This window comes from Pristiophorus japonicus, chromosome 7, assembly GCF_044704955.1.
Source record: "Pristiophorus japonicus isolate sPriJap1 chromosome 7, sPriJap1.hap1, whole genome shotgun sequence".
Taxonomy (NCBI): domain Eukaryota; kingdom Metazoa; phylum Chordata; class Chondrichthyes; family Pristiophoridae; genus Pristiophorus; species Pristiophorus japonicus.
The window spans coordinates 191,819,650-191,838,368 of record NC_091983.1 but is presented as its reverse complement, the minus strand read 5'-3'; the positions used below and the strand labels follow the sequence as shown (position 1 = coordinate 191,838,368).

Sequence of the window (18,719 nt, the reverse complement as noted above, 5' to 3'; positions counted from 1 at the left end):
CTAATTTACTTTTGCTCCAGTGCTTAGTATTTAGAATTCTCATCTACCAGTCACAGGATCAATAGATTCTTGTTAGAGTTACTTTCTGTTGTCACTCACAAGTCCAGCTGCAAGAGATACAGTAAACGTGCAACATCTGCAAATGCAAGTGACAAGAAGCAGAATTTCTCTGCAGACAAAGCACATAAGAATAGCAGGGAACAGGGAAAAGGCATTTGGCTCCTCAAGTATCCTCTGGCTATATCCACATTTAAAATGAAAACTGCTGATGTAAACTTGTCATATTGTAATTACACCCTCCCACGAGTGGAGGCAATGCACTGCCCACTGGGTGTAGTAGGCTGATGATGACGGGGAAAAACAACAGTGATGGCAGGTGAGGCATTGGGGAGAGGCCTACGAGAAAAAAGATGTGGTTCTGGGCAGAGAAAATGGAACAGCAAGGCATTGTGAAAATATACTTAAGTGGGTGTTGAAAGAAGAGGAGGTTATGGTGAGGTGGGTAGGGGAGCTATATGGCCTGTGGCCTGCAAAAACTGGGCAATTTAAAATTATTAAAAGAAAAACATATCAAAATGACTTACCTATTCCTTACCTCAAAGAAAAAGAACAACATGGTGACAGAGTTGGGAGAAAGACTTCAGGAATTTACTCCACAGAGCCACCTACTGACCAAAGCCTGTAATTACATTGTGACAGTTGACATAGCAAAAATGAATGGGAAATATTGACATACGAATTTACAATGGGAAATGTTGACAAAAAATTGTGACTAAAGACTGACAATAGGCTAGGAAGCAGTGCCCTAGTAAGATTTTAAATAACGCTAGTCGATTTCCAATGGAACACGGCAGATTGAAGAATATGGTCACACCCTTACCGGTTTCTGGTGTCTTCATTTTCCTGTTTCTCTCTTCTACTTCGGACTGTCTTGCTCTCTTTCTTCTCTCCTCTTAACTCTTCTTTTTGCTTCTCCCTCTCTGCTCTTCTGGTTCTCTTTCTATCTTTTTCTTCTTTCCTTTGAGGGGGCAGGTATGATGTGGTGCGACAGGAAAGGAGCCAGCAGTGGCTGCGGGCTACATTGTGTTGAGGGTTGCGGGGAAAATGTGGCTATCAACAGTGTCCTTCCCACCCCCAATCATTTATTCTTCCCCTCCACCTCTAGCTCCCACTGAATCTCCTACCCCTTTACTTTCCCATTAATTACTTCCCTTCCTACCACCCCTCACTCCCATCTCAATTCCTCTTTATTATAACAGTGACTTCACTTCCAAAGTTCTTAACTGGCTATAAAGCGCTTTGAGACATCCTGAGATCGTGAAAGGTGCTACATAAATGCAATTTCTTTGTTTATTTCTTTTTTTTAACCTCTTCTCTCTTGAACTACATGCTCAACTCTTGTATCGTCTTCTTTCCCATTCTTCTTGTTATTCACTTCACCCTTAACCCTCCATCCCTACCCCCTACTCTTACTTATTTCCTCCAAGAGAGAATGGAGAGGGATTGGAGGCATCCCTCAACCAGTTTGCATCATCTCCTCCCCATCTACTGTTTTTTTCTCTTTCCTTAAAGGAGGCTTTGTTCACTTTCAAAATTTGACATGTTTTCTGGTCTAAAAAATCAAATTAGAATGACGAAAGGAACGGCCTACCATTCTCTCTATTTCTCTCTCCCTTGATCGTATTGGTATTAGTATCAAAGTCACAAAAGACATCCTTTGTGACTGCGACAAAGGTAAACTATCCCTCCTCGTCCTTCTCAACTTGTCTGCAGCCTTTGACACAGTTGACCACTCCATCCTCCTCTCCACCATCGTTCAGCTGGGTGGGACTGCACTCGCCTGGTTCCATTCTTATCTATCTAATCGTAGCCAGAGAATCTCCTGCAATGGCTTCTCTTTCCGCTTTCGCACCGTTACCTCTGGTATCTCCCAATTATCTATCCTTAGCCCCCTCCTATTTCCCATCTACAAGCTGCCCCTTGGCAAAATCATCCAAAAACACAGCGTCAGTTTCCATATGTCCACTGATGAAACCCAGCTCTACACCTCACCACCACTTCTCTCAACCCTCCATGGTCTCTAAATTGTCAGACTACTTGTCTGACATCCAGTACTTGATGAGCAGGAATTTTCTCCAATCAAATATTGGGAAGACTGAAGCCATTGTCTTCGGTTCCCACCACAAATTCTGTTCCCTAGCCACTGACTCCATCCCTCTCCCTAACATCTGTCTGAGGCTGAATCACACTGTTCACAACCTTGGTGTCATATTTGACCCTAAAATGAGCTACCAACCACATATCCGTGGCATAACTAAGACCGCCTATTTCCACCCATGTAACATCGCCCATTTCCGCCCTTGCCTCAGCTCATCCACTGCTGAAACCCTCATCTATGCTTTTGTTACCTCTAGACTTAACTATTCCAACGCACTCCTGGCTGGCCTCCCACATTCTGGCCCCAAGTTTCCACATGATTTGCTCCTGATTTTTAGGAGTAACTGGTGGAGAACGGAGTATCTTAGAAATCGGAATTCTCCACATTTAAGTTTTCTGCAGTGCTAGTCAGGTAGAACAGTTTCACTTATGAAGTGAATTTTTTTTTCAAAAGGGGACGTGTCCGGCCACTGACGCCTGATTTGAAAGTTTCCACAGTGAAAACGTACTCCAAACTAACTTAGAATGGAGCAAGTGAAGATTTTTGTAGGCTTGAAAAAACCTTGTCTACACATTAAAAAATCAGGCGCAGGTTACAAATTAGGCGTCGGGAACGAGGTCGGGGGGGGGAGGGGGAGGAAGGGAAGTCATTAAATTCTACAATAAATCCTTAGTTATACTTATACAAATATTATACAAATAAATCCAACCTGAATAAAAATTTATAAGCAAAGAAAAGATTAAATAAACCATGTTCCTACCTGTGTGAAAGTGCTTCAGGCAGGCCTTTCAGGCAGCGGTTTGCCGTCGGGACCGACCGACAGCAGGGGGAGCAAGCTGGAAGAAGCCTCAGTGCTTGAGGCAGCCGTTTGCCGTCGGGCCGACCGACGGCAGGGGAGAAAGCTGGAAGAAGCCTGAGTGCTTGAGGCAGCCGTTTGCCGTCGGGCCGACCGACGGCAGGGGGAGAAAGCAGCAAGAAGCCTCAGTGCTGATCATGGAAGGGCAATGTGGTTTTATTAAAAAATGTTAAAAATTGAACAGCTACAAAGAATTTGAATAGTCTCAAACAAGTGCATGTGTCCCGTTTATCACAGTCTATCTTTAATTACAGAATGCACTCCCTCACACACAGAAATATCAAGAAAATTAAAATGCAAGCCTTTGCAAGGGTTCAATAAACAAATTTTCACTTTTTCTGCAGCACTTTTTAAAATGACCGAGTGCCAATGTTTACTTCACACTGCGCGTGCGCGAACGCTCCAATGCGCACGCGCAGGGTTGCCGGCACCAAAAAATCTCATTTAAATTGTACCCGCCCCCTCCTACTTACAAAATCGGCGCGAGTGGTAGGCTCCGCCCCCTGTGCGCCGCGCCAACCAGACATCGAGCTGCAAGGCGCTCGAGAATACCGTGTTTTTTTTCAGGCGTCGTTTTCGGCGCGAAAAACAGGCGCCCAGCTCGGAGGGGCGCCTGTTTTGCCGCGTGTGGAAACTTGGGGCCTCTATCTTACGTAAACCTGAGGTCATCCAAAACTCTGCCGCCTCCGTCCTAACTCGCACCAAGTCCCATTCACCCATCCCCTTGCATTCGCTGACCTACATTGACCCCCAGTTAAGCAACGCCTCGATTGCAAAATTCTATTTCTTGTTTTAAAATCCCTCCCTATCTCTGTAATCTCCTCCAGCCCCCCATCCCCCCATCCAAGATATCTGCGCATCTCTAATTCTACTCTCTTGAGCATCCCTGATTGTAATTGTTCAAACTCTTCAGCCTTCAGCAGCCGAGGCCCTAGGCTCTGGAATTCCCTTCATAAACCTCTCCACTTCTCTTTCCTCCTTTAAAATGTTCCTTAAAACCTACCTCTTTGACCAAGCTTCCGTCGTAATTTCACCTTGTGTAGCTCGGTGTAAAGTTTTTGTCTTATATTACTCCTGTGAAGCACCTTGGGACATTTTACTACATTAAAACTACTATATAAATAAATGTTGTTGTTGTTAATAATGGAATCTCTGGGGTAGAAATTCACCCTTACCGTAAACCTGGCCCAGCTACCGTTTTCAAAGTGTTTTTACCGTCGCGTCAGACGAGGTGGACTCTTGATCGATTTTCAGCTCTTTGGTAATTTTTTGGGAGCGGACCGGAAGTCGGTCATAATGCGGGCGGAAATGCGGCGCTGACGTTAGTGCGCGTGTGCGTCACCACATCTCTTCTCTCATTTAAAGGGGAGAGAAGCAGCGATTGTTTAGGTTCGGTCCACTGGGCCACCAGGGAGGGTTTCGACCAGACCAGAGGTCTGGCACCCAAGAGGGGGTGCCAGGCTGCCTATTGGCAGTCCGGCTGAACTTGGGGCCATAATTGTCCGGCCGATCAGGAAGTCGGCCAGCAAAAAAAAAGCATGGCGGCCGCGACAGTGCGCCCTCCCCTCGAAGGGCTGTCGCACTGCCATGGCTCACAGTGAAAGGAAGGTGCACCGACAGAAAAAGTTGATTTTTCAAGCTAAATTTCGCGGGGGTTGCCATGGAAGTGCGGGAGATCGGCGGTGCGCCCTTTGATGATGCACTTAGGACGGTCGGCAGCAGCGCAGCAGAAGTGGAGACCGCCAGAAAATCCCTCGAGCTGAATTTCACTGGCGGCGGCCATTGGATCAGGCGGCTGCTTAACTCCGCCTCCTGGCCACCACTTGCTGGCGGCAAATGACCTTTTTGAGAGGCTGAATTTCGGCCCCTCTGTCTCACAGGAGTAAGTGATTATCATTGACCTTTTTTTTAAACTCAACAATCAGATGAGACAATCAGCTTCAGAATACTACTAATTTTCTTTTTGAAAATTGAACTTTTACATGAGGGCTCTCTCCCTCTAATCCTAGAAGCTAAAGGAAATATTGCATCAGTACAGGTGAATGGTGCCGATGTATCCAAACTCCACTCGAAGTGTCACAGCAAGTCCAACCCCTAGCTTTTGAGAAGTAAAACCTTTAATGAAGGCAGAAAACACAAAATGAAATTCAATGGATAAGCTTAATTACGTTAGTCTGAGATATATATATTTTTTTTTAAATATTGCGTCAACCCTTATTTTGGGCATTAGAAATTTCAGTTATTGAAAATAGTTGGCGGTAGAAAAAAAATCAGAATGCATTTTGAGTGATTTGTGGGAACATCGGTTTACATAGGCAAAAGAATTTGAAATGAGAAAAAGTAGACTCAAAATGTGTGACAAAAACAAGACAGATGTACATACAGATGTAAGATTTCTAATATGAGAGAGGGAGAGATAGAGAGACGGATAAAGAGATAGAGAGATGTACACTGACTTTTGGGATATCTTCTTATAGTTATTGTTTCCTTAAATAAAACAATAAAAGTTTTTAGGTTCAACTAAAAGAAGTGAAGTCCCTTTGAGATGTGCTGCAAGGGACATGATAATACCAGTTATTTACTGGAAAGCTGCCAAGCAAGCTATGGTCACTTGGAACACCTCTCAGAGATACCCACTTCATGAAAGGTTGCAAGGGAAGCATATGCAAGATATAAATATCATTAAGCAAGCCTGAATTCATCACATCTAGAAACAATGCTTGGAGGAAGAAAAGGAAAAAAATCTTTCCACAGAAGAGGAAATTGGTTGTGTCATATTTACTCGCTCCATTCCAGAAAACTATTCACTGCCCTGTAACACCAGTCACACATCTACCTGGGAAATGATGCATCAATGACCTACAGAAATAAACCACAGAGGATATGGCGGCAGCAGCTTCAGGTTAGGGATGTCAATGCAAAGGAGCGGGGTGAGGACAGGCAAAAAAGAACTCCCACTGTAAGCAATCATCGCAGTCCTTAAAGTCACCATGTATCTTGTTCACCATTCCAATGTTTGATTCAAAAGTGCAGTAGTGAAGCCTCGCCTTGTCCATGCAGTTCCCAGCAGTGATCGCACACAGCCTGCTAGATTTTAGTGAGACTGTTGTTGACTTGTGTTGGTTAATTAAGGCATTAATCAGAAGTCAGGTAGAAGTGCAATGAACATTTATCACTGCTGGTCATAATCGCTCTATGAGCAATATTTCGACACCCGATTCTTTTCCAGTAGTTTGCTGGAGAGTTATTCTATAGCCGTGGAAAACATCTCCTCGACCTATTGCCTGGAACGAAAGCTGGACCTAACTTGTTCTTAAAAACTTGTTACAAATGATTTCAATAAAGTAACATTTCTAGAGATTACGTACCATGGCTCTCAAACAGCTCACTGAGCCCTGATACAACTTTCACACAACTCACTACCCGATTCAGTCCTCACTCTGTACGCAACTGTGACATTTAGAAAAGATGGGAAATTGTACATCAATAAAAGTTTCAACCAACATACTGGTCACTTGTGGATAGTCAATAATAATAATGGCATCCAAGCACCAGCCATTGGATGAATTATGTATTAGTTTTTTCCATGTGAATTATCAACCCCTTCCATCTGTGGTGTCTGTACAAAGACTTCTCCATATTAACATATACCTCTCCCGCGCTCTCACATACCTCTCCCCCTCTGAGATATACCTCTCCCCCTCTGAGATATACCTCTCCCCCTCCGAGATATACCTCCCCCACGCCGACAAACACTTCTCCCACGCCGAGATATTCCTCTTCCATGTTGAGATATACCTTTCCCACGCCGACATACACATAATTTGTGTACTATAAACTGTCATGGAATCACAGGCCTAGCTGGAGGGAAATTTCCAACTTCAAAGGACACTCTCAAGAAGCACCAAGGCTCCTGCAGCAGAAAAGCCCAGCCGGACTGTGTTAGGTTCCCATAGCATTTCACCATATTCAGGGATGATTTTGTACAAAATAAAACATTAGCGGTGCTGGAAGACATGTTTCCCAGTTTGAGAGTGCACGAGAGGTGCGTGGAAAAGCTGCCATCAACTCGGAGACAAGTACTTTCAAGTGCTGTGATAAGATGATATTAGACACTAACTCAGCCTCTCCCAAGTTAAAACACCTGTCTCTGCCCCCACCCCACAAATACACACAGAAACTGGCTGCCAAGCTTTTGCTGTGTAACAATCACAGACAATCATGTCATTTTTTTCCTAAAAAAAACACACCGTTCCCCACAAATATATATATATATTTTTAAACTGTTCAATGAAACATAGATCCCTAAAAAAAAATTCCATATAAGATGGCAGAGAAACCGAGTGACAGGACTGCAATTTACTGAACTGGTTCCACACACCATAAACCGTAAAAGTGGAACTCGAGCAGTTTGCAGATGCCATTCGAAGCCTGAGATTAAATTGCACCCTCATTACTCATGCTCTCTCATATATATAGTAATATATAACACATATTTTATATACTGTACTAGAGATATATATATATATATATATAAAATATAATATATATATATGCCAACTGAAGTGGAGCTAAAATTACACTGACTGAAAACAGGGGAAGAGGCCATTGTGATGTCAGTGCTGCAGATGATTGACAGGTGGGTACAATCAGGGAATTACTGTGCAGTTCGAAAGCAGAATTATAAGGAAATTAAAAGAGTAATTATATGCTATTATAATAATAAAAAAGTATTCTTACTGTTGTGTCTTTTATTCTATCCTAAAAAAAATAGAAAAGAAAAAAGGTTTTAATGACAAATGCAATGAACTTTACCCTTTACAGTTTTCAAAATAGCATTTAAACTACAAATTGCTGGACTGTATTTTGATAAATAAAAACTTATTGTTGAGTTAGAGTTTGTGCAGAAATCAATGTGCTATGTTGGGATGCATTATACAAAATGCTGTCTGTGTCATGTAACCGTGTTCTCAGTCAGCATGAGTTAGTGCTCACACCAGGGTGAGCTCGCTCTACACTCTGCTTTAAAACAGTCTTAAATGCTTGTTTCCGGTTATATTTTGTAAAACAGCGCATATTTTTTTGTTTTAAAAAAGGTAAATGCAGCGCCCAATGTGGTTTTGAGCCATACAAACCAGAATGCTCCCAGGATCAGTCTCTGCTCCGTGCCGAGTCAGTCGGGCGATGGTGGGGGATCCTCGATTCCTGGGCTAAGGAGGGGAAATAACAATCAGGGTTCCTGTTCCTGATCATCACCCACAGTGAGAAAACGCAGGTTACCGGCATCAGGTGGGGACATGGCTGGTCTGGGCTGGGCTGATGCTGCCTCTCCTCCCTCCCTCCCTCCAATAGGATAGCTTGGTGACATTTGCTATCTGGGTTCACAAATAAAGACAGCCACTTGCTTGAGGTCTAATGCCACAGAGTTGTATCCGAGAAGATGTACCTACCCACAGGAAATAAGAGTACAAAAAAACGGACAGGATTTTGGAAGGGGTAAAATTAATTATAAAAACCACAGCAGTAATGTAGAACTTAGGATGTAAGGGTAAGACTTGTGAGTGGCTGACACAGAGGCTTCCTGGCTGAGTCTATTCACAGTTTGCACAATGATGGGTTTGCTTGTCAAAGGGTCCATTCTAATTATGGCCTTAAACAATAAGATGACATTTGTATGTAAGCCACTCGTTACTAAAAATGTAATAGCTAAAAAAAAAATTTAAAAGAAAAAAATGCAGAGATTTCAAATGCTTATCAGCCAACAGTGGGATATTTAGAAGCTGCTATGTTACAAATTGTTACCGCTAAAACCTGACCTGGAGTGAAAACAGCAAACTAGTTAGAATCAAGAGTATTGAATTCTCCTCGCCCCAAGCAAAAAAATAAATAAAGTACTTACAGAAATACATCATTTATTTGACAATATTTGTCCCCACTCAGTCAGGTTATATCACTACTGTTGCTGTGGGGAGATGTTCAGAATTGTCAACACACAAATGCTTTTTTAATCTGGTTTGACTGGATATTGATATGTATATAATGCTGACAGTGGATTCCAACAGTATATAATGTTTTAACCTCAGTTGAATTTAAAAAATACATATCCAGTACAGTTCAGCATGCAGTGTAGTTTCGGTCAATCATATTGGACACCATACCTGATTGATCCCAGAACACAACGGTCACGGTAACAGGCTGAAATTGATTATCTTGAGATGCTTGACATATGCTTGACATATATCATTTAAAAAAATTTAAAGATGGATTGTTTTGAGAGAGAATGGATCTTTTAAAGAGTGAAAATTTAGTGTGTCAATTAAAACATTTCTATGAAGAGAAGTGTAATGAGAATAAATGAACAGCAAAACCTGAATTATCATTCTCAATTGTCTGGTATATTATTCCACATGTAAAACCCTCGAGGAAAAAAGCTTCTTCTGTAACATGAACCAATCTGCAAGGGCAAGGGCCTAGGTAATGTCAAATGACCTGCGAGAAGGCACAAGAGGCCCCATAAAAGAAAGAGAAGCAAATTTGGTGAATAGCCCTCAAATTACTCTGAGATATAGCAGCCAAAAACTTAACATCTCCACCTGAAATTCCTCTCTCTGCTTTTTTAAGCAATAGCATTAACCTGTTTATAATAAACTGTAATAGCAGAGAGATGGGTGCAATTTAGAACAACAGGTCCTGGGCAAGTGGACGGATCATCTCGGGGGACAGATTGGGGCAGTGCCCAATCCGTTGGTTTCCATGCTGTTTAACATGCACTAAATTCTGGGTTTGGGGCAGGGGGAGGGTGTTTGAGGAGGAGAGAGTGGGCAAGTCTTCCGCTCGCCAGCATTCTCCCTCCGTGTGTCTTGGTGCATTTCTGGAAGAGTTCCTGGGAATCCCATCAAAAATACCTGCATGAGGCCCAGAGAAACTCTCACCAGTTGAGTGCTGGTACAAGCTCTATTTGAGACCTAGTGTTTTTTTTATATTCGTTCATGGGATGTGGGTATCACTGGCAAGGCCAGCATTTATTGTCCAACCTGAATTGCCCTCGAGAAGGTGGTGATGAGCCACCTTCTTGAACCGCTGAGTCAGTGTGGTGAAGGTACTCCCACAGTGCTGTTAGGGAGGGAGTTCCAGGATTTTGACACAGTGACGATGAAGGAACAGCAAAATACTTCCAAGTCAGGATGGTGTGTAACTTGGAGGGGAACTTGCAGGTGGTGGTGTTCCCATGTGTCTGCTGCACTTGTCCTTCTAGGTGGTAGAGGTTGCAGTTTTGGGAGGTGCTGCCGAAGAAGCCTTGGCGAGTTGCTGCAGTGCACCTTGTAGATGGTACACACTGCAGCCACGGTGCACCAGTGGTGGAGGGAGTGAATGTTTATACCCCAAAAGTAAGCAAGACAAAGGTGGCCAATCGAGTAGGGAATGATTGCCTTTAAACTCACTGTCATGAGCTCCCTTAGGGGCTGAAAGAAAAATTTACAGGTTTATTCTTTAGCGATTCCCAGTCCTCTGGGTTCTCCTAATAGAGCAAGTGTGAGCTACTGGTGGCAGAGCAGGATGGAGGCCTCTGTAGCACCCATACAGGCAAGTGCCGCCCTTCCCAGTTATGGCCCCATGCCTGTCATTTGCAATAGGATCCGTGTCCAGGTCCACGAGCGTCAGAAAGTTCCACTCTACCACACTGTGCCATCAAAGTTGGATTCCGAGACTTTCAAGCCCAGTGTATATGGTGTTTGAGTGCCAGAATCCCACAGCGTAATTTCAGGGTCTGTGGATTTAAGTAGATGCTGTCATTTTAATGTTCCCAGTTTATTATTTGTATTTATTTAATTATTCATCATTCTCCTGTGGATTTGCACGTGGTAAGTTTAAGAATACAGACACTCTCTTACCTGTCTCTGTCTCTCTCTCACTTCCTCTTCTCTTCTGCTTATCTCCCTTTAATTCTTCTTGCTTTTATCTCTGTCCTCTTCTGCTTTTCTGTCTTTCTCTTCTCTTTCTGCCGGGAGATGGTGGGTAATAGAGCGTGGTGTGGGGGGGAGGTTGGGGCCACCATCTCAATGTAGGTTACATTTCGAGTGGGGGTTGTGGGCCTTCAACGCTCTCCTCTCGCTCAATCATCCCCTCAGTGCAGACTGAACAGGGCTGATGCATCAGGGAAATTGATGTACATTGCCATCAACAGACTGTACAATCCAAGTTCAGCTCAGAACTACAGTTCTGGATGAAAATATCAAATCCAAACTAAGGTTTATAGGAGAGGCTGAGGCCTTCAAGTAAAAATTTCAGTGAAGGCATTAAAAGACACAAGAGGCAATTACATGGATAACTTTAATCATGTTATTGTGAGATAAGTATTTTTTCATTTTTTTTATTTTGTTCTTTTTGAACATCAGAAATTTCAATTATTGAAGGAAAAAAAGCAAATCAATTTTTTAAAAGAATGATTTGTGGGAACATTGCAGCCAAACTGCGCAATCACAGGACAATACATTTTCACTATAGAATAGCAAGTATTGTGTGTGACACACGTACTTAAAATGAGTTTTCAATAAAAGATATGTTTGACGTACCAAATAAAAATATAATAGATTTCCATTTAGAGGCAAAATGTGTACTTTTTTAACACACAAATACAAGTGTGAATGTGGTTTATTTCTTACAAAGCAGCAACACAGGATACTGAGCATTTTGTTCATAAGACATTAACATTTTTAATATAAAAAAGGAAAAAAAGACAAAGTTTAAGTTCTCCTGGGTTTGAGAAGCAAATAAAAATAGATTCTTGATTCAATCCTGGCTATTGGAATTGCCAGAGATATGGAAGTGACTGTAAAGCTTCCAGTGACTCAATAGTTTGTTACACTGTCAGTCATTTCAATTCAGATCTCACTGCTGGGTTCATGGGGGCTGGAATTCATATCAGTTATCACTTACCAATCCTGGATTCTCAGAGTAACAGTGAGTTTGAATTGTGGGATTTGGTTTCTGCCTTGTGCACAACAAGGGTTTACAGTAAAATAGAGTTGTGATCAATGTGTCAGCACAGAAGTAATTTATTTTTCTTTGGCCAAATGTCAGTTTTAGGCTATAAAAGATGGATTATTATTCTGAATCATCTGTCGATATTTCACTCCTACTGAAATATCTATAATGGTTTGGCTGAGTGCAGTGGTAATTGGTTATCGCTTAGTAAACTACCACTGTGAATAAGAGATGGACAATCTATGACATTGTGTGCATAGGTTACAGTGCTGAGGAATTGATTTATTACATGAGAATTCTTTTAAAATGGTACAAAGAATACAAAGATCTCAATAATGGATAATGGGGAAGGGCTACTAAATATTAGTAATGTTTTCATATCATTTTCCCCCCCCAATTTTGTCCCCTCTTCTGAAGGCATGAAGACTTTGACTGAGGTACAGTATCCCTGGCAGGTGCGTCCACCCCAACCTCCCACCCGCACCGAAGGTGGTGGCTTGCAAGTTAAGGGGGCACTAAGAGTCAGCCACGTAATTTTGATTAAAGTCACATGCAGGCATGAACAAGTTCGGTTATAAGAACATAAGAAATAGCAGTAGGCGGCTATTTGGACCCTCGAGCCTGCTCCGCCATTCAATAAGATCATGGCTGATCTGATCATGGACTCAGCTCCACTTCACTGCCCGCTCCCCATAACCCTTTACTCCCTTATCGCTCAAAAATCTGTCTATCTCCACCTTAAATACATTCAATGGCCCAGCCTCCACAGCTCTGGAGCAGAGAATTCCATAGATTTACAACCCTCAGAGAAGAAATTCCTCTTCATCTCAGTTTTAAATAGGCAGCCCCTTATTCTGAGTCTATGCACCCTAATTTTAGTTTCCCCCTATTAGTGGAAACATCCTCTCTGCATCCACCTTGTCGAGCCCCCTCGTTACCTTATAAGTTTCAATAAGATCACCTCTCATTCTTCTGAACTCTAATGAGTATAGGCCCAACCTACTCAACCTATCTTCATAAGTCAATCCCCTCATCTCTGGAATCAACCTCGTGAACCTTCTCTGAACAGCCTCCAATGCAAGTATAACATTTCTTAAATACGGAGACCAAAACTGTACGCAGTACTCCAGGTGTGGTCTCACCAATACCCTGTACAGTTGTAGCAGGACATCTCTGCTTTTACACTCTATCCTCCTTGCAATAAAGACTAACATTCCATTTGCCTTCCTGATTATTTACTGTACCTGCATACTCACTTTTTGTGTTTCAAGCACAAGGACACCAAGGTGTCTCTGTACTGTAGCACTTTGCAATTTTCCTCCATTTAAATTATAATTTGCTTTTCTATTATTTCTGTCAAAGTGGATAACCTCACATTTTCCCACATTATACTCCATCTGCCAAATTTTTTCCCACTCACTTAGCCTGTCTATATCCCTTTGCAGATTTTGAGTGTCCTCCTCACAGTTTGCTTTTCCACCCATCATTGTATCATCAGCAAACTTGGTTACATTACACTCGGTCCCTTCTTGTAAATAGATGAGGACCAAGCACCGATCTCTGCGGAACCCTACTATCACTGTTTGCCAACCGGAAAATGACCCATTTATCCTGATTCACTGTTTTCTGTTAGTTAGCCAATCCTCTATCAATTATCCAAGGGAGATTCCCTTCCCTGAAACCAGTTAGAATTTTACAACAATCCATGGTAATTTATTGAATTCACTTTCACAATCTCCCATGGTGGGATTTGCACTCAGACGCTCTGGGTTGCTATCCAGGGCTGTAACTACTACACTAGAGTACCCATTAACTTCCCGGCATGTACAGAACAAAAGGTAAGAGATTTCACCACTGTGCCCCGGGATAGTTTTATCCCTATTCGGTTAGGAATTTGGCTTAGTACTTTTTCTTTTTGCTGGTGGGTTAACGTTAAAATCTATACTTGTCGGATTAGTCTTACAGCTGTAATTGCAGAGTATTGCAGCAGGAGGGACAGTAGTTCTAATGCCACCACGCATGGCCAGCGGAAACTGACTGCCATTATTGGGCAGTTTTAGCCAGAATTTAGCTGGAAAGGAGGCACCGCTGCTTGTCTGCCCTCCCAACTACAGGAAGACAGGTGACAGTGATAGACATCAGCCCCAGCAGGACAGAACCCAGCAGAGAGAAAAGTCATGCGTTAAATATATATAGAGTCATCTTTTTTACTTTGTGCCTATTTCTAACAAAGCAGCACAGTGGCAGCTGATGTGATGGTGAAGCGGTGGATGGTGGGGTGCCCAGCCACAGAATGACGTGTATTTATATAGCACCTTTAACGTAATAATACGCCTCAAGGCGCTTCACAGGAGCATTATAAAACAAACTTTGACACCGGCCACGTAAGGAGCTATTAGGGTAGATGCTTGGTCAAAGAGGTAGGTTTTAAGGAGGGTCTTAAAAGAGGAAAGAGAGGTAGAGAGGCGGAGAGGTTTAGAGACGGAGTTCCAGAGCTTGGGGCCTAGGCAGCTGAAGGCACAGCCACCAGTGGTGGAGCGATTAAAATCAGGGATGCTCAAGAGGAACGCAGGTTGTGGGGCTGGGGGAGATTACAGAGGTAGGGAGGGCGAGGCCATGGAGGGATTTGAAAACAGGGATGAGAATTAAAAAATTGAGGGGTTGCTTAACCGGGAGCCAAAGTAGGTCAGTGAGTACAGGGGTGATGGGTGAACAGGACATGATGCGAGTTAGGACATGGGCAGCAGGGTTTTGGATGACCTCAAGTTTACAGAGGATAGAATGTGGGAGGCCGGCCGGAAGTGCTTTGGAATAGTCAAGTCTAGAGGTAACAGAGGCATGGATGTGGGTTTTAGCAGCAGATGAGCTGAGGTAGGGGCTGAGTTAAGCTTTGTTCCGGAGATGGAAACAGGTGGTCTTAGTGATGGCACAGAACAAGTAAGTCCTGGTTTCAATTCCGAGTCTGTACTCTAGTTAGCTGATTCGAACTGTGAAAGCAATGGGGTTGCTACCTTTGACCTCCATGTCCACTGGCTAGGGAGGGTGGTTGGGGGTGAAGGGGTAATCAGGCAGGGTTCTCGCTCCTGACTGCTATCCGCTGACCACTCCTGGCAATCTCTGTTAACCTTCCAACTGTTGACCGTTTTTTACAATGTGAAATGACAAACCCCGTGAGTGGTGAATTTAAATTGACATAAAAATCCTACACTGTACCACATTTTAACAAAGGGCAGAATGCCATGCTAATCCTTGAAGGTTATGCATATTCTTTCCCAAACTTACCATTCAAGATGTCCTTAGCTGTCCTAGTCCTGGATATCATTTCTGAATGAGCCTTCTTCAATAATTCACAATACTATTAGATACAAAACCACTGCTGGCGGGTGACACCAAGGGAGTAACTTTAATTCCCTCAGACGACTCTCAAATACTTAATATGTTGTATCTCATCCAATTCACACTGCGGAACTGTTTAAAAATAAATTGGTTTGCTTTGGGCTGTTATTTTTTGCTGGTAACAGTCCTGTAGCATTCAGGCTCCACTTTCAGCCGCGACTCAGTTGGTACTCTTGCCTCTGAGTCAGAAAGTTGTAGGTTCAAGTCCCACTCCAGGGACTTGAGCAAAAAAAAAATCTAGGCTGACACTCCAGTGCAGTGCTAAAGGAGTGCTGCACTGTCAGACATACTGTCTTTCGGATGAGACTTTAAACCGTCTGTTCTCTCAGGCAGACGTAAAAGATCTCATGGCACAATTTTGAAGAAGAGCAGGGGAGTTATCCCCGGTGTCCTCACCAATATTTATCCCTCAATCAACATAACAAAAACAGATTATCTGTTTTTTTTGGGGAGCTTGCTGTGTGCACATTGGCTGCTGCGTTTCCTGCATTACAACACTCCAAAAGTACTTCATTGGCTGTAAAACGATTTGAGACATCTGGTGGTCGTGAAAGGTGTTATATAAATGCAAGTCTGTCTTTCTTTCTTCCTTCCCTTTGCTCCCCCACCCAACCAGCAAAAATCGCAGGCAGTTTGATACCACTATTCCACTCCTAGCAGAGATATATTCTATCCATTATCCACTTATTATGTGAGGCACATTTTTTTTTAGTTTCTCCTGGAGGTTCCATGCAAACCATTTCAAAAAATGTCAGACTGTTAATTGCACATGTCACTTGCAATATCACCTACTTTGTGACCATCATCAAGTGAGTCTTGAATTGATAGTTGGTATAATAAATTACTTGCTCAGACTAAAACCTTTGAAGTTCAAAACTGCAACATATTGGCCCTGAATTTGCGGTTGGAGGCGTACCTCTTGAGTACGCCTCCAAACCGCGAAATATTTCCGCACTTACCTCCTGGCTCCACAACTATGGAGAGCTCCCTTCTCGGGGCTGCAGGCATGGGCCTGCGTAAAGGCGCAAGGATCCCAGGGGCGCAGGCAGTTCGCAAGCTCCTCTTTCGTGCCTGTCAGATTTTGGTATTCTCTGGCCATGTTTTCCACAGAAAGGATGTGGGGGAAAAAGAGTCACTTTTAATGTTAGGTTCTTAAAAGCACAGTTGCCTGGAATTCCACGGGCGTTCTTTGTCGGGAAATAGGTAGAACACCTGGCGAAATGGCGAAAACAGTAAGTTAAGTTGTCTCTGCATAATAACCGCTAATTCTCCACTGAAGTTACAGCAGGGGATCAGAAAAACCCCATGGAAATTAAGGACCAGTGTATTCAGACAAGGTTTAAAAAAGAATGTGAATTAGTTAATTTTGATGTTGGTCCCTTTGATACTGTAAATAATAAGCATGTCTTTATTCTGTCTCGGCAATCAGAAAGCACCTCAAATAGATTGTGCTGGAAAGTTGTTGATACCGTTTTCTGGCTGTGAGAGATAAAAAGAAATTGAGGGAGAGGGGCTTTTAGAAACAGACCACTGACATGCTTTTAAAGAGAAAACAATGAGGGGCTTTCACAGGGACTAACAGGTCAGAAGTGCTGGAGGAACAGATAGAAGTCGTCATGTTTAAGTCACGTAAGATGATCCACTAGTGTTCTTTTGTCTTTATTACGCAAAGATAAGTCTTACAGTTTGATTTCTGTTCTGTATGCTCATCTTACTGTGAAATAAAGCAACTTATCGATTTATATCTAGCCTCATCCAACAAAGCGTTTTCTCAGTCCGGCTTCAGAGAAATTGAGGCAGTACATGTGTGAACAATATGAATATCCAGTTCAGGTCACAAGGGGGTACTACTGTTACATCCCAGGGTCACATTATCGTACAAGTAGATGTAGAGCAGAGTGAGTTAACTTCCACAAAGGCAAGATGCACAAGCCATTTACAGGAGCAACTGATACCATTGGATTCGAGAAGCTACCGAGGGTAGACTTAAATTTGTGACAGCGCCCAACTCTTATTTACCTATAATCTTATTTTCCCTTCAATAACTCCTAACTCTCTATCAGGCCCAAGTCCTTTCAAGACTTGAATACTGCTCCCATGTCTCGCGAGGTTCTGCTTGCATCTCTCTCGCATTCCCAAACCGAATACAAGAAATTTGTTTGACTTGCAATCCCCCCTCCCTTCTGACCTCCAACCTCTCTGTTTCAACCTTTGTCATCCCTCTCCGTTTCACCAATACTGTGTGATTAGCACTACTATGAACTTGCTTCTTTTTGTTTTCTAAGCTTCAAGCATGCCATCTTACATACTCTGCCTCCTCCCTCCATCCTCACTGTATTCAAATCAAAATTCATTGCACTGTCTACCATTCTTATTTATTTCCCCCTCCCCCCCACACCCCCACCAACACTCACAATTCCTTTGTTCCGTAAGTTTTTCCTTCTTTGTACAGTCTTCAGGTTTTTAAAATCAATGAGTTGCCATCAATTAATCACTATGTTCTGATTTACTTGTCTGCCCCATTATTCTTTTCAACCCATGAGGTATTCTGCACTGTGGGTCTTGACTATAGTCTTCAGAAGAAAAATATAGATACTTGAATGTTTGATTTTGATTGGAGTTTCCCTATATCACAGTTTACCGGAAATAGATTTCACTACATCAATGGTGTTTTTCTCCATAATTAACCAACCACTAACAATACCTCCAAATTTTCACATTTCAAAACCACACATTCCAACAATTTTGTTAGTGGATCGTTAGTTAAAGAGAACACTCCCGTTTTTCAGTACAGTCCGAAAAAAAATCCAGCTTCTCCTTGCAGGTTGTTTTAAGCTCTGTCCTGTTAACGAAACAACATCTCTGCTAGGCAAAGGTTGACTATTGGACAAGAATGAATGGTTACAGCATCTATCACTACAATTTATCATTACGTTTCTTTCCCATTCAAAACAGTTCTTTCCCTCCCCCCAAAATTTGCATCTCGAAACTGCTCTGGGAGTTTAGATAAACTAGACTCACTAAAACTAGATATTTTCCTAGAAGGGAACGTCAGTAAAGCAATATAATCAATATAAATTTATTCAGACGAATTTGTGCAGAGTTATAAATTGGGACACATGTTCTAATCTATGCAGAGATGCAACTAAGAGTTCAGAAGAGACACCAGGCATTTCTGGAATTTGTAGCAAGACAGAGGGGGATATAACTCTTCATCCAATCCCCAGTTATTTTATCTGTGGATATATTCAGAAATATAACTGTTGATTTAGGGAGAGCTAAGGGAAGGGAACAAATGCTCTTCTAATGTTAATTTTGAGGGTG

At 42.5% G+C, this 18,719-nt stretch overlaps 1 protein-coding gene across 6 annotated transcripts in view; it reads right to left on the bottom strand.

Moving 5' to 3' along the window:
* The window catches only part of sobpa (sine oculis binding protein homolog (Drosophila) a), a 426,066-nt gene that overhangs the window by 100,776 nt on the left and 306,571 nt on the right, over nucleotides 1-18,719 (bottom strand). For 4 of the 6 annotated variants that reach the window (XM_070885635.1, XM_070885634.1, XM_070885636.1 and 1 more), the window contains exons 6-7: nucleotides 8,150-8,224; nucleotides 7,755-7,775 (exon numbers count right to left, since the gene is read on the bottom strand). The exons of 1 other annotated variant lie outside the window; for it this stretch is intronic. In XM_070885635.1, the coding sequence (XP_070741736.1) occupies nucleotides 7,755-7,775; nucleotides 8,150-8,224 (96 nt within the window). The remainder of the gene's footprint in view (nucleotides 1-7,754; nucleotides 7,776-8,149; nucleotides 8,225-18,719) is intronic. One more of the 6 variants, XM_070885638.1, reaches the window with a different exon arrangement.